Consider the following 14,429-nt stretch of genomic DNA (forward strand, 5'->3'; position numbering starts at 1 on the left):
ATCCCCAGGTGGGAGGAAGACTATTGCTTCTCTCCAAGTCTGGCCCTGTCGTAACTCCCAGAACCTGTGAGTGTGGAATGTCACATGTGAAGGAATTAAGAGTATTGGTGTAACTGGGTTTCTGGTCCTAAAAACAGGGAAATTATCCGGGTTATCTGAGGTGGCAGTGGGGGTAATATAACTACAAGGGTCCTTAAAAATAGAAGAGGGAGGGACTGGAGAGATAACATGGAGGTAGGGTGTTTGCCTTGCATGCAGAAGGACGGTGGTTCAAATTCCGGCACCCCATATGGTCTCCTGAGCCTGCCAGGAGCAATTTCTGAGCGTAGAGCCAGGAGTAACCCCTGAGTGCTGCCAGGTGTGACCTAAAAACCAAAACAAAAAAAAATAGAAGAGGGAGAGCAAGGAAGAGAAAAGGAAGATGGCAAAGAAGAGCTGCACCTACTCTCACTGGCTTTGAAAAGAAAAACATTGGGCGATGAAGGGCTGCATAACTTCCGGGCACACAGCAGGCAGGTGTCAGAGTGGGGTTTTAATCGGTCTTAGAGGGAGAGGCCTGGTGGGAAAGGCACCAGGGAGCAATGGAGAAGGGGATGAAACCATCCTTGCATTCAAGGAACCTCTTCCAGAACTAGGAATGATAGTGGTTATGGAAAAGGAGAACTTTGGTGGCAAGTAGGACCATGGCAAGAATAACGAAAACACATATTTCCTTGCACTAATGGGAGAACTTTTTAGTTTCCTTCAAGTTCTACAGGCATAACCAGGTCCTGAATTGATCCTCTACCCCAAGACTTGTCTCCTGCTCCAGCAGACCTGTTGAAGCCTAGGCTTCCAATATATTGAGAAATGACAGTAGACCTGGTGGTATCTCAGCCTTATTATTCTCTCTGTCTTAGTTTCATTGTGTTTGAATTATTTGCATTTGTGAAGCACACTTATAAGACTTCTAAAATATAACTACATCACTACATTTTTGTAATTATATTTTATCCCATCTTTCTGGGTGATTTCTGCTGAGAGGATTTCCAGATTGCTTGCTGTGCTGTGCATGGCTATCATATCATAGGCCTCAGGAGGAGATGAAGGTTTGTTTTGTATCTGAGACCTACCAGCACTCTGAGCTGCCACATGTTGTGAAGATTTCTCTTGAGGAATTGTATTCTCCTGGAGGTTAAGGAGACTTTCATATTTCTTGTTCCACAAGTTTGTTCTAGTCTCTCAGGGTTTTATCCATCTGAAAAATAAAATGTTTTTCATTTCCATTTCTGTAAAATATTTTCTCTATGGTATAGATACTGAGTTAAATTATGTAAAATTTCCTCAGTACTTTAAAGGATGTCATTGGCGTTGTCTTTTCTAGCTGCTGTTCTTTTTGTTTTGTTTTCTTGTTTGTTTTGTTTGGGAGCCATGTCTGGTGATGCTCAGGGCTTATTTCTGGCTCTGCAGTCAGAGATCACTCCTGGCTCTTTGCTCAGGAATTAGTCCTTGTGGTGCTTATCAGGGGACTGTATGGTGTGCCAGGGATTGAATCTGAGTCTGCCACATGAAAGGCAAGTGCTTTGCCTATATAGTATACCCACTATATTATATCTCCGGCCTTTCTAGCTGCCATTTTTACCATTCACTTTCTTTCTTTCTGGAACTGAGGATATTTTTTAAAAGTTTTTAATTTTTTAATTTTTATTTAAAGAAAATGCATCACATAGTTGACATAATTAATCATTATACATTTGTTTCAAGATGACAGAAAGCAAAGTTATTGAAGAAAGTATTCAGTAGCTAGTATAGTTGTGAAAATTATTGTATGTCCAATAAAGTCATTAATACAAAAAAGTTATATATATGTGATATTTCACTTTCTCTCAAAATACCTTATTGTCAATTGCAGTTTCAGTGCATGATTGATCCACTGCAGATAAGGGGAAAGTCACACTGTATTCTTTGTGGACTAACTTTGTGAGTGTTATGTTTATATTTGCACTTTGGCCGTTGAACTGAGACGGTTTTTGTTTGAAGGACTTGGTTTGGTGTCAATTTCAGTCTTGCAGGCAGTTCTTTGAGATTTTTAGGCCTCCTATTATCTGAGGGAAAAAAATCTTGCCACTACCTTGTCAGATATTCCTTTTGCTCCTTTTCTGCAGCTTCACACAGTCACGTCTCCCTGGGGGACAGGGAGAATGGTCTATTTTAGTTGTATGGCTGCTTGGCTACTCTGCAAGGAACATTCAAGGAACATTGTGATTTTATTATTTATCTTATTTATTTTCACTGTGCAAATGGTAGAGATACTTTGCAACTTTCCGTATCCTGGACAGAAATAAGATTCTGGGCCAATTTAGAGAAATAAATCATCCAAAGGCAAGAATAAATTCCTTTGAAGGTCCATGTCTCCTGCTGTGTCGATAAAGGCTTATACAACCTTTTTTTTTCATCTTGTCTTGTGAGCCTCACCATGACATTTGAGAGAAGGAATTAGGTTTTTCTGCTTGTTCACTATGACTTAGAAAGAAAATGTCTTTTAAAAAAATTTTTAAACGTCTCTCACCCCATCATTCATAAAACACTTCAAAAATTTGTCATTACTTTGGTATTTTTCCAGTGAAAGAGAGACCCAGCTAAGTTGGAAAAAAAGAGTCTTCCAGACAATTTGGCTAAATCTTAAAATCCACATATAAACAGCAAATCTTCCATAGTACATTCAAATCAAAAAATAGCAAAATCACTTCACAGACTTCGTAGTGTGAAGTTGCAGGAAAGACCAAAACCCTTTGAACCATCATAGTTATATGAACGTGATATTGAATCATTCTAAAGTATGACAGTAAGCCAACTGGGGACTAGTCTGGAGAAGGAAGACATTTGGTAGAAGGAAAACGAAGGAAGAAGAGGAGAGAGGGGGAAAGGAAAAGGGGTGAGAAGGGAAGGAGAAAGAAGCAGCATGAGTACAAAAAGGGGGGACTGGAGGATAGGCTGAGCCTGGAGATCCTGGGGTAGGCGGTTTCATCTCCTCTAGAATTCTAGTTCCTACCTACTCTTTGTCCAGGCAACCCTCATCCTCAGGATTGAAAAACAGGCCAAAGACCTCTCCAGTCTAGCCCGCTTCTTGCTATTCCTCATCTCTGAGCAATTTCACCTCTTTAAATTGGGCTTCTCATCTCTCCCAGCTACTGTATAATCAAGTCCTCAATTAAATTGCTTGTTTGCAAATATTTTTGTTTTCCTGTTCTGAAGAACAGAAGAGCTTTATGTTCTTTCCACAAAATGCATATATTCCAACCACATTCTCAGTTCTGGAAACTCTTTCAAATTCTTTCAGGAAATCCTTTTTCTGTATGCATAGCCAGAAAGCCAGAATTAGTTCCTTTCCTTTGCACCTAAGAATGCTGATGGCTTTGGAGAGAAAGGATATAGTTGAGTCTGTGGCTATATCATAGTGAAGTCAAATCCCTAGGGAGACCCTCTGACAAACATCCATTCGAAGGCATGCTCAAGTAACTGTGTTGCTCAGAGTGGACAACCACACTTTCAATGTAGTCTGTTAGCAAACATAGCAAAATAGTTTGAAATTTTGAAGTAAAATCCAGGGTCTACTTTTAGTCCTGTCTCTTTTATAGTCAACATACAGCTAGAAAGACTATCTCACTGGAAAAAATAATAATAGATCATATTCTTTTAATTGAAAACAATTTAATGAATGGCATATTTATAAATGGCCAGGTTCATACAAATATAAAATAAATAAAAATAGAACATTTTTACATGCCCACTGCCCCATTTAAATGTGAAAATTTTAATGCAAGGATTGTCTCTGACTCTTCATTTGAATGTGCCCAGCATCTAGTAAATTGTCTAGAATAAGAGCTCAATAAAGGGTTATAGGATGCCTGTAATATCCATATATATCACAAAAGCAAAGCCTTAACTATAAAACTTTATATTAATTTAGAATTTTAAAATGTTCCATGTACTATAAAATAAGCATAATGTTCTTTACGCCAATAAAAGGTGCCACAGTGCGCTATAAAATGTACAGAGGACATAAAATTACTTTCTAACTTTATTAGAATTTGACCTAAAACTAAGTAGGTCCCAAAATAACTTTGACTGTTAAAGGAGGATTAATATTTGAAGGTGAAAAAGAAAAGAGTAAGATGCTAAAACTTTACATTAAGAATCAGTTAGTAAGAAAGATTACCTGAAGAAAAATTGCTAATATTACATTCAATATTTAATAGACTAGAGCCAATATTTAGTCTTCTCCAAAAATATTGAGTCATTTGGATAGAATAAGTTTAGATCTAAAAAGTTCATGGTGGGTGAAATTAAAAACCCAAATCTGTCTCTTAGGATTTTTCATAAAACTGAGTTCCTGTCCTCAGCCACTGTTGAGTATCAGTGACACCATGGCATAAAACCCCAAATATTTAGTCAGAGGGAGGCAGCCCTGTTCCCTTGAGAAATGGTACCTTTTACCTCTTTTAAGAGCATGTAAAGATACTTAATATTTCTTAGGCTGCTCAGCTATCCTCTTTTAATAAAATAAAATACAAAATCAAATTATAGATAATGTTTATGTACCATAAATTAACACTCTACCCAATTAACATCTGATTTACTGAGAATAATTGGGCAACTCCAAAGAACAATGGCAATCCCAGGTGATTTTTCTGCCTTCTGGAAAAGTTCAGTGTAATATAAACCCAACTATTAGGAAAGTATCTGTTGCCGCTATATGGAATTTGGGTTTCTGGAGGACCTAAAGAGGGTCATTTTTGTCCTTTCAAAATTAGGTTCTTCCATGTAACACCAGCCAATCCATTTCAAATGTTTCTTTTGCTACCAAGAAATATTTGAAAAGAAATTGAAAGCAAAGTACAGGAAGAAAAATACTAGAAACTAGGGAGAGAAAATTGACAAAAATAGAAAAAAAAATTACATTGTTCCAAAGGCCAGGAAAATAGGTCCCATTCTCAATGCTTCAGGTTCTTTCTGAGACCAGGAGGAAGAGGTGGACTCCCCCTCATCTCCCAACAAGTAGAAATTTTTGAAATACTAATGATTCATTCCTTTTCTGTTCCTTCAAAACGCTATAAAAACATATTGATATGTGCATACACACATAGGAAATATATTTCTTCTTATAGAAATATATATGTATTTCTTTACCTTAAAAGGTTGATTGTCATTCAGTCCACTGTTTCTTCCTGAGGGAATCCTGTGAGTTGGAGCACTGTGTATGGGAGGGCCTGGGAAGCCAGGAGGCCTTCAGTCATGGTTTATGGGGGTGAGATAGTCAAGAAGAATTTGAATTTCAACATGAGGTCTAGCTCCCATCCCTCCCTTTTCTCCCACCTTGGTGGGTAATTTTGGGTGAATTGACTACTTATTGGGAGCATTTTTTCTTGTGTCTAAGAGGAAAATGCAAGTATTTATAAAAATTCTCAGTATTTTTTAAGGATTAGATTGGGATTATTTAATGATTGCGCAATTGGCATATGTAAAGTGGCTAGTGCAATACTCAACATGTAGAATACATGTTCATGATATAGTGCTTTCCCTTTCCTTTCATCTCAAGAATTTCTAGCCATTGCATAGGGGACAGGTATGAAATATAACTACAGGATGGTGATTCAAATTTTAAAAAAGGAGTCATTAAGGGGAAAGAGACATTCACTATAAGAGAGAAAATGAAGGAAGATGCTATTGAAGGGGTGACTTCTATCCTGAACTGGAAGGTGGCAAGTGACTTCTGGAGAATACAAATGGTATTTGTATACAGAGCTAGCAGGTCCAAATCATCTACATGGAGGAAATTACAGTTGAAAAGGCAAGTAGTGGTGTCAGGGGAAGTTGTAGGTGAAGAGACCAAGGTCCTTCCATCTGTCTGATCCTCCCCATAGGTGGCAGATGGAGACGGGTCTGGTGTCAGGTGGGGAGGACTTTTGGATAGAGATGCATTAATATGAGAATATAAAATCTGGTTGGAAGCAGATTGTGTGAGACCTCAAATGCCTGGGAGTTTGATCTTACATTACATAAATCACAAGGACCACTTTGAGAGCTAATGATAAGCACACATTTGAACAAGTATGCTACCAGCTGTGTGATAGGGGTGTGTGTGTGTGTTTAGTATCTCTGGAAGAATATAAGAGTTGAGAGCAAAATGGTCAAAATATGAACTCCTCTAAATACCCACGCTCCCCAGACCCATCTTCCCTCAAATAAATAAGGGACATGTTAGAAGTAATAAATGCTTAGTTAGCACTTTCTCTGCCAGGCATCATTCCCAGCACTCTGCCAATACCCTTCATTTTATTAATGGGGAATGTGACAATTAAATGACTTGTCCAAGGTCATGGTGGAACTGGTTTGAATTTATTAAGTTATTCTCAGGCAGGTCAGCCCTACCCCCAAAATACATCTACAATATTGCCTGGGGCTCATTGAAGGGGGTACCATAGGAATAGTTACCTCTAGGGAATAGAACAAAAGGGTAGAAAAATGAAAGATAAATGGAGAGTAGATCAAAATAGAGAGCCCCAGAGGAGGCAAAGGGTTGCTCTTAGAGGCAGCAAAAGAGACCCTTTTGTGCCACTTCAGATAGTACCTTTGTTGTAAACTCCATCCCAAAAGGGAGGTAAGCTTGGGCTTCTGGGGTTTAGTTCATTATTCAAGGGAAGACTCAAGGAGTGGAGGCCTTAAGAACACTTGGGATTGAAGTGAATAATCAGGAACAGCTTGGCCTGCCAGATACATTGTACAATGCATTATTTTGAAAAACTGGCAATTTAAGAAGTGAAACGGACCATGAAGATAATTAAATGGGCTGGGTTTCTTATTTAGCAGGAAGAAAAAAGTCGGTTACATTATTTAAGATACTTTATGATCAGATCCAGATTTTCTCCTACTCTTCCCTTCCAGTATTAATAAATGAAACTCTTTCCTAGTCCAAAGTCCACCTACTCCTCCACCATGTCTACAAGCCCAAACTCTGTTCTCTAGTGTTTGTCTCTAGTTTGCTTTTCCAAAACACATACTCTTCTTTTCTTCAGCTCGTTTTTTACCCAGGATGCTGACCTGTATGCCAAGGTCAACAAAATTCTTTGCCTTCTGGTCTCTGGTGGGGGTGAGGGGTGGGGTGTCAGCCCATAGAAGTCTTGTCAGGGAGTTAGCCAGGAGATTGCAGGTCAGGCCCCTTGTCTTCCTAATTCCTTTCCTGGACAATTATTTGGTCTGCCTCACTCTCTTTCTCTCTCATGAATAAAGAACTTCTTCATACTACAATATTCTCTTGAGTCTCTGGTGGGGTTTTTTAAACTTCCTGGCTTTTTGCCTAGAGGTAGCAACAGCTCAATTGTTAACAATCCCAGGTGATCGTATCATTTCCTGCCATCCCCCCATATCATTCTTCTTCCCTATCAAAGCTTTGTCACCTAGTCCTCAAAAATGATCTTTGTGTCATTGTCTATTACTTGCCTTTTGGGATTCAGTTTTTTCCCATGATGAAACCTTCGTTCCTTGAACTCTCCACAGAACAGTGCTCTTTGAAAGCATTGTTTGTATTGTGGTATCTGCATGCATATTTTAAGTCTATGCCTCATTGGAATCACTCAATGGGTGCTGAAAGAATGGCAAGATGGTAAGGACACAGCAAGTTTCTCGTACCCTTCTGGTTGAGGATTATTATGTTAGCATTGAAATTAATAATCCTTCATATTAGAGGGGGAGTGGGGCCGTGTACATGACATTCCAGTCCCTCCTGGTAGTTTCTGAGCTATCTTCAGGAGAGACTCTCAGGCCTGACTCCTGCTCCCGAGTAGACTCTAATGGTGGGTCTCTGTGTGTTGCAGGCCTTTCTCCATAGAACCATCCGTTGGAACTCTTAAAGTAGGAGAGGCCATGCAGATGGAAGTCCAGTTTGAACCACAAACCTTGGGGAATCACAGTCAAAGACTTATTGTGCATTACGACACAGGTAAGCTGTATTCTTTGTTCAGGCTTCTCCATGTTACTGTCCCCAGGGGAAAGAGGAAATAGTTATTTTGGGGGCATTTGTGTAATCTAAGATCCACAAGATAAAAGAACTAAAGTATGAGTGTCTTCAATAGAAATGATGTTGAACAAAAGTTGTAAAACTTATTTGATAAATTATCAGATAAGTTACAAAATTTAGAGATACAAAACTTATCTACAGAGTTTCTCTGGGGCCCCTAAGCCCAAGGAATGCAGGGCATGGGAAGGACCATACACTCAGAAGTCAGATTGATGGATTGAGGTTATTTATATGTAAATGAACTTGACCATAATTTAATACTTCATGGGTTCTCTAGCTATATGTACCTAACATTGAAACAAAATGTAAATCCTTCTTCTGATGTTCTTATGTGTGAATACTGGTCTCTGTTACTTAAACATTAGAATGTTAAAATACCTCTTGTAACAGCATGAAATATGAGGGTATGTCTATCATTAAACATTATGACATATTGCAAGGTTTTTTGCAAATATTTAATGTATGGTCATGTAGACTGATGACACTTTATGTAAGTCTCCAAAGCTTATTTCCAAATTAATATATTTTATTCATTCATGCTGATTAACCCAGATGGTTGGCATCACCAGGGCATTTTTTTTTATTTTTATTGTGGTCAAAGTGAATTACACATCTTTCACAGTAATATTTAAGGCACATAGTGACAATGAATGAGGGGCATTCCCATCACCAGTGTTGTCCTCCCTTCAGTTTCCAGCATGCATCCCACATCTCCCTCCTTTACACCCTGTAATGTTAGTGCAACTGTTCCCCACTTGTACAGCTTGTTGTAGATTGGGTATTGATTCTGTTGTCATTGACTTTGGATTTGGTATTCAAGTCTGACCATTTTTTATTTCCACCAAATAAACATACTTTTTTATTTGTCTGTCTTTTTTTATTTGACTGTCTGATCTTGGTACCATCCATTTTTCCCTCTCATATTATGAGGCTAATTAAGGTGATTCCAGTAATGTGGTTCTATTGGAGATATAAGAAACGATATATCACCAGGGCATTTTAGGGCAAAACCAGAAGTGTGCAGCCAAGAAAGGAGTAACGGATGCCAGGTAAGGCCCAATATACAGCAATTGGCTTTATGGATGCCAGTCTGAGCATAAAAACCCTGGTTCAATCCTGGCCGGCATAATAACAACACATCCACAGTGGCATCATCTTTTTTTCTTACCTTTTGGTGTTTGCCTTCCATTATTAACTGCTACCAAGAGAAACCTAACTTGAACTAGCAAGGAGGAAGCAAAGAGGAACTAGCAAAGAGGAGGAAGTTTTGCTCAGTAAATGCAATCACAGAGGGTTGAAGCAAAGCTCTGAGCACATAGTGGACATTATTATCCCAAAGAGGTGGCTCTGTGTTTTGTACTCCCAGTAATGAAGTGTAAGAAAAGTTCCAGTTACCTCACATCCTTGCCAACATGGGGTGTTCTTGAGGTCTTGGGATGGTTTTGATTTCTATTTCTCTAATGTCCAGTGTTGAGCTCCTCCTTATGTGCTTATTTTTACATCTTTAAAATAGTCGAATATTTGTTCATTCTTATTGTTTTTCTTTTCTTTCTTTCTTTCTTTCTTTCTTTCTTTCTTTCTTTCTTTCTTTCTTTCTTTCTTTCTTTCTTTCTTTCTTTCTTTCTTTCTTTCTTTCTTTCTTTCTTTCTTTCTTTCTTTCTTTCTTTCTTTCTTTCTTTCTTTCTTTCTTTCTTTCTTTCTTTCTTTCTTTCTTTTTTTGTGCCACACTTGGCGGCACTCTCAGGAATCACCCCTGGCAGGCTCAGGGGACCATATGGGATGCCAGGATTCGAACCACAGTCTGTCCTGGATCAGCTGTGTGCAAGGCAAATACCCTACCGCTGTGCTATCTCTCCAGCTCCTTATTATTTTTCTTTTTTTTTTTTTTGGTTTTTGGGTCACACCAGGCAGTGCTCAGGGGTTATTCCTGGCTCCAGGCTCAGAAATTGCTCCTGGCAGGCACGGGGGACCATATGGGACGCCGGGATTCGAACCGATGACCTCCTGCATGAAAGGCAAACGCTTTACCTCCATGCTATCTCTCCGGCCCCTTGTTTTCTTTTTTTTTTTTTTTTTTTTGGTTTTTGGGTCACACCAGGCAGTGCTCAGGGGTTATTCCTGGCTCCAGGCTCAGAAATTGCTTATTATTTTTCTTTATGAAATTGTAATAATAGTTTATAATTTGATATTCTGAACACTAACATTTTCATAGTTTTTAAGAATTTTATAAGTTTTAAAATATAAATTTATAAATTTTTCTCACAGTCTGCAACTTGCCTTTTTTAATAATATTCCATGAGAGGCAGAAACTTTTTATTTCTATGAAATCCACATTTCAACATTTTTTTTCTTTTAAGAGTAATGTGGGTTTTTTCCTTGCTAAGGAATATTAGCCTTCTCTAAGATTATGAACATATCTTCCTGTTTTTTCATTTAGAAAGATGAAAGTTTTAACTTCTATGTCTGTTTATGACCTGTCTTTGATTTCATTTGTATGAGATGTAGAGACTTTATCATTTTGATTATCCCAAATGGATTATAGGCTCTCTCCCATTTTGCTGTCTTGTCTGAATAGAACTTTAATTAATTACTCTATTCTTCTTTAATCTATTACTACTGAATTATTTGTTCCTTTTTACCTTTCTTCTGGGATTTGTCTCTGTAGACTCCTCTGGATTCTTTTTATCCACCATTTTATTCAGTAAAATTTTCTCTTCAGTGAAGATACATCTGTTAAATTTTAATTTTTTAGTTCCCATAGTTATCTTCATTTCTGATTATTTTCATTAAATCTGATTGCTCTCTACCTTTTATTTTAAAAGTTTTTATTTTATTAAACTTAGCTATTTATATTCTGATATAGTCTGATATAATCTGATAATTAATTCAAGCATATTTTCTACTTATTTAGTTAACTTACTATTTTATTGTTGTTGTTGTTGTTATTGTTGTTTTAGCCATTGACTGTCTAGGGATGGACAATGTCTCTTTTCCTCTATGGAGGAAGAAGAAAGAGATTATTTTCTCTTGGTTTTTGGCTGAGCTACTTCTAACAAAAGAGTAGTTCACAAGATAAAAAGCATATATATAGAAATGTTGTCTGACATGGAAAAGTCCTTTATAGAAAGTGCTTAAGGTCACAGTACTAGTCAGAACAGTTAGAACCTGAATTCAGACTTACTCTTCACCCCTCACAGTGGTTTTCTCGGGAACAGATCTTTCTCATCTGCCCCACAATGACATCCGTTTTCTTACCCCCTTCATACATTGACTTTGAAATGCAGCTGCACTCTCCCGGTGGCTCTTTGTCTGGAGTTGGTTTTTATGTAAGCTTTTGGATTGATACCCATCCTTTCATCTATAGTCCTGTGCTAGAGAAAATGAATATTTTCTGCATTGAGACATGATCATGGATGAAAAACTTGATTTCCATAATCCTGAGGTTCTGGTGTCAGTGTGGGTGTCTGAATCAAGTCATCATCTAAAGATTATAGGCTACACTCAACAGTCTTGTAGCATTTGGTCTTACATGAAGTGAAGTGTTGATAAGAATATGCTTTCATCTTTATTGAGGGTTATCAGTGACCAGAACCTATAACCTCCCATTAGTGAAAAACAGTAATGACTGCCCTAACGCGATTAATCATGAAGCTTTTCCTAGCAAGTGTGATCACTGGCTTCTCATCTCACTAAATAAGCATCTGATTGAGCTTTCTGCAGCTGTCTCAAGTCTGAATTGATATAAGGAGAAAAATTCAGCTTGGGCTATTGATGGAAATCTTTAGACCCTTAACAATGTTCCTGAAGAAGGAGCATTGATACCTCGCAGTGGGGTGCACTCAATCACTCTTCTACTCATAGTATTTATGCCCTCCGCTTGCTAGTCCTCCATGGGATCTATTCTTCATTAAATGCAGCTAGAAGATTTCATAGCCTTTTTGACAGCCAGAGTTTGAACCATTGCTCTAGCAATTAAGGAAGTCAGGATAAATTTCACCACAGTTTAATATTCATGCATCAGTGTTTTCCTGAACCAGAGCACTTCCCTCCTTTCTTCCAGGATACACCTCCACAAATCATATTTGTGTTGGCAATTCATTTTTGCTCCAGCAATAATTTTGTCACTTTTTTAGTATCTTCTAAAGACTGAGAAAAAACTTGGCAGTTACTTGGTACTTTTCATCAACAAACTCCTCCAAAAAGAGATTAAGAATACAACTACTCTGGGTGGGAGATGTGGATTAGGTGGGAGAGAGTACATGCTTTGCACAGGTGACAACCAGAATTGATACCTGCCACTGTCCTATGCCTTTCAGTACTCCTAGCTGTAACCGGTGGTCCCTCCTAACAATAGGACAAAAAAATAAAATAAAATTCCTTGGCTACAATGTTAACAGCAGAACAAAAACCCCAGCAAAAGCTGGGAAATAAAGATGCTATTTTATTAGTAAGAGACAAATGGTTTAAGTGTTAAACTTTTCAGTGAAGTACTGAAACACTTGATATATATATATATATATATATATATGTGTGTGTGTGTGTGTGTGTGTGTGTGTGTATGTGTATAATATCAGGGTTCGGGGGATATTATTATTCAGTGCAAGCTTTATTAGATAGGCATTCTCCCTGAATCTGGGGTTGCTTGAATAAGCAGCAGAAACAGGAGCACTGCAATATTTTTATTTCGTGTTGATGAGGTTACTAGTACCTTAGAGGTGACATTAAGCACTGGCATGATTGGAAAATAGAGTGGCTGCACTTATTCAGCATTTTTGAAAGTATTATGTCTCTGACTGAAGAAATATTTTAGCTCAGGAGCCAGTAGTTGGCTCATGTAGCTCTTTTTTCCCCCAAAGGTGTGGGATGATGAATTATTATTAAATATACAAGCAATCATAATATTAGTACTCAACAGCACAGCTTTATAGCCATTTATGTAGTTTGCTCTAATAAACTGTAAAGAAATTTTTCCTCCTAAAGGCCAATAAAAGGATACCAAAATATAATGTAGTAATTGAATTTGATATAATATCGTGACTGCTAAATTATGCGTCTGAATATGCCTGCAGACATCTTGAATGAACTTGACTTGAATTGTGTGGTTATCCTCATTAACTATAAATGTGTGTTATAATGAAGAAAATCTAGCAAGAATAGTTACCGGAGCAGAGGCAAATGTTTTAACATGGTTTTTAGAGGATGAGAAATGCAAACTTTACTGGACACAGCTTTCTTTTCTAGCTTTTGGGATCAGAGAGAGAAGTTGAGACATGGTCCAGAGTTATTTTGGGGTGTGTGGAGTAGAGTTTCCTTACTAAAATAGATAGATAGCGTGGGAAGACTCTCATCACTAGGTTTAGCATCACAAGGGGCTTTATTATGCTCTGGCTAAACTGAAACTGAGATGTTAAATACCTGTATAGCTGATTTAGGTTAGAACTTGAACCCAAGTCTTTGGCTCCCGCTGAAGCGAGTACACTTTCCATCATTGATCCTACACTTCCTTTCATGATTATTTGGAATATAGATCTTGGCCCTGTCACCTGTGAGCTGCATATGCTTGGTCAAGTCGTGTCATTTATTTCTCAAACACCCCAAGAAGGGGGGCACTTCCAAAAACATTTGATTCAGCAGTTCACTTTGAGCAGTTCATTTGACCCTGATCTGACCAAGAGATGAGAAATATTCTTTCTGTCAACTCCTAAGTTGTTCCCTGGAGAGTGTCTGTCTCCACTCTTATATTTTATTTACTGTCCTCGGCTGTCTGGGAGGACTGAAGCCACAGTAAAATGAATCTTGTCAATAGCTAGCTTCATTGGGGAGGAAAAAGGGAACAATAAAATTAGTTTTGTTCCTACATGTTTTTGCTTGACAGATAATAGCAAATCTGGTGAAAGGTAATGAGACTGTCCACAAAATATATTTTTATGAGAGCATAATAAATGACAGTGACTTAACCTCATCCATAGTTCTTGCAGCATCCCAGCACAGAAGCTAAAAAGTCACCACCAGAGTGGAAAGAGGCACTGCAAGGCACAGAACAGATACAAGAGAACTCAGGCCTTCCCTTCCCTGGGCTTTTAAGGTGTTGAGGCTTGGGGAGCCCTTTTCACGGGCCTGATGATTTGAAGGGTGTTAGGGCTGAAAATACCAACAGTGTGTGGTTCTCACAAAGAATGCAGTGGCTCTTGCTATGTTTCTGAGGAAGAACATTTTTGCAGTGAACAACTAAAATGCATGTCACTCATCTCTCACTTCTAGATCTGGCTAAAATAAGCTACCCTATCAGATCTTTTTCTTTGATGAGTTTTCAGAATAATGAAACCATTTTCAAATGACCACAAAAGCACAATAATGATGTAATAGGCCACCA

The 14,429-nt window shown here is 38.1% G+C and overlaps 1 protein-coding gene across 1 annotated transcript in view; it reads left to right on the forward strand.

The window, feature by feature from the left end:
* HYDIN (HYDIN axonemal central pair apparatus protein) overlaps positions 1-14,429 on the forward strand; it is a 263,378-nt gene that overhangs the window by 40,733 nt on the left and 208,216 nt on the right. Inside the window, 1 exon segment of the mRNA XM_049786325.1 lies at positions 7,854-7,978. Within this exon segment, the coding sequence (XP_049642282.1) occupies positions 7,854-7,978 (125 nt within the window).

Source organism: Suncus etruscus, chromosome 14 (assembly GCF_024139225.1).
Source record: "Suncus etruscus isolate mSunEtr1 chromosome 14, mSunEtr1.pri.cur, whole genome shotgun sequence".
In the NCBI taxonomy this organism is placed as follows: Eukaryota; Metazoa; Chordata; class Mammalia; order Eulipotyphla; family Soricidae; genus Suncus; species Suncus etruscus.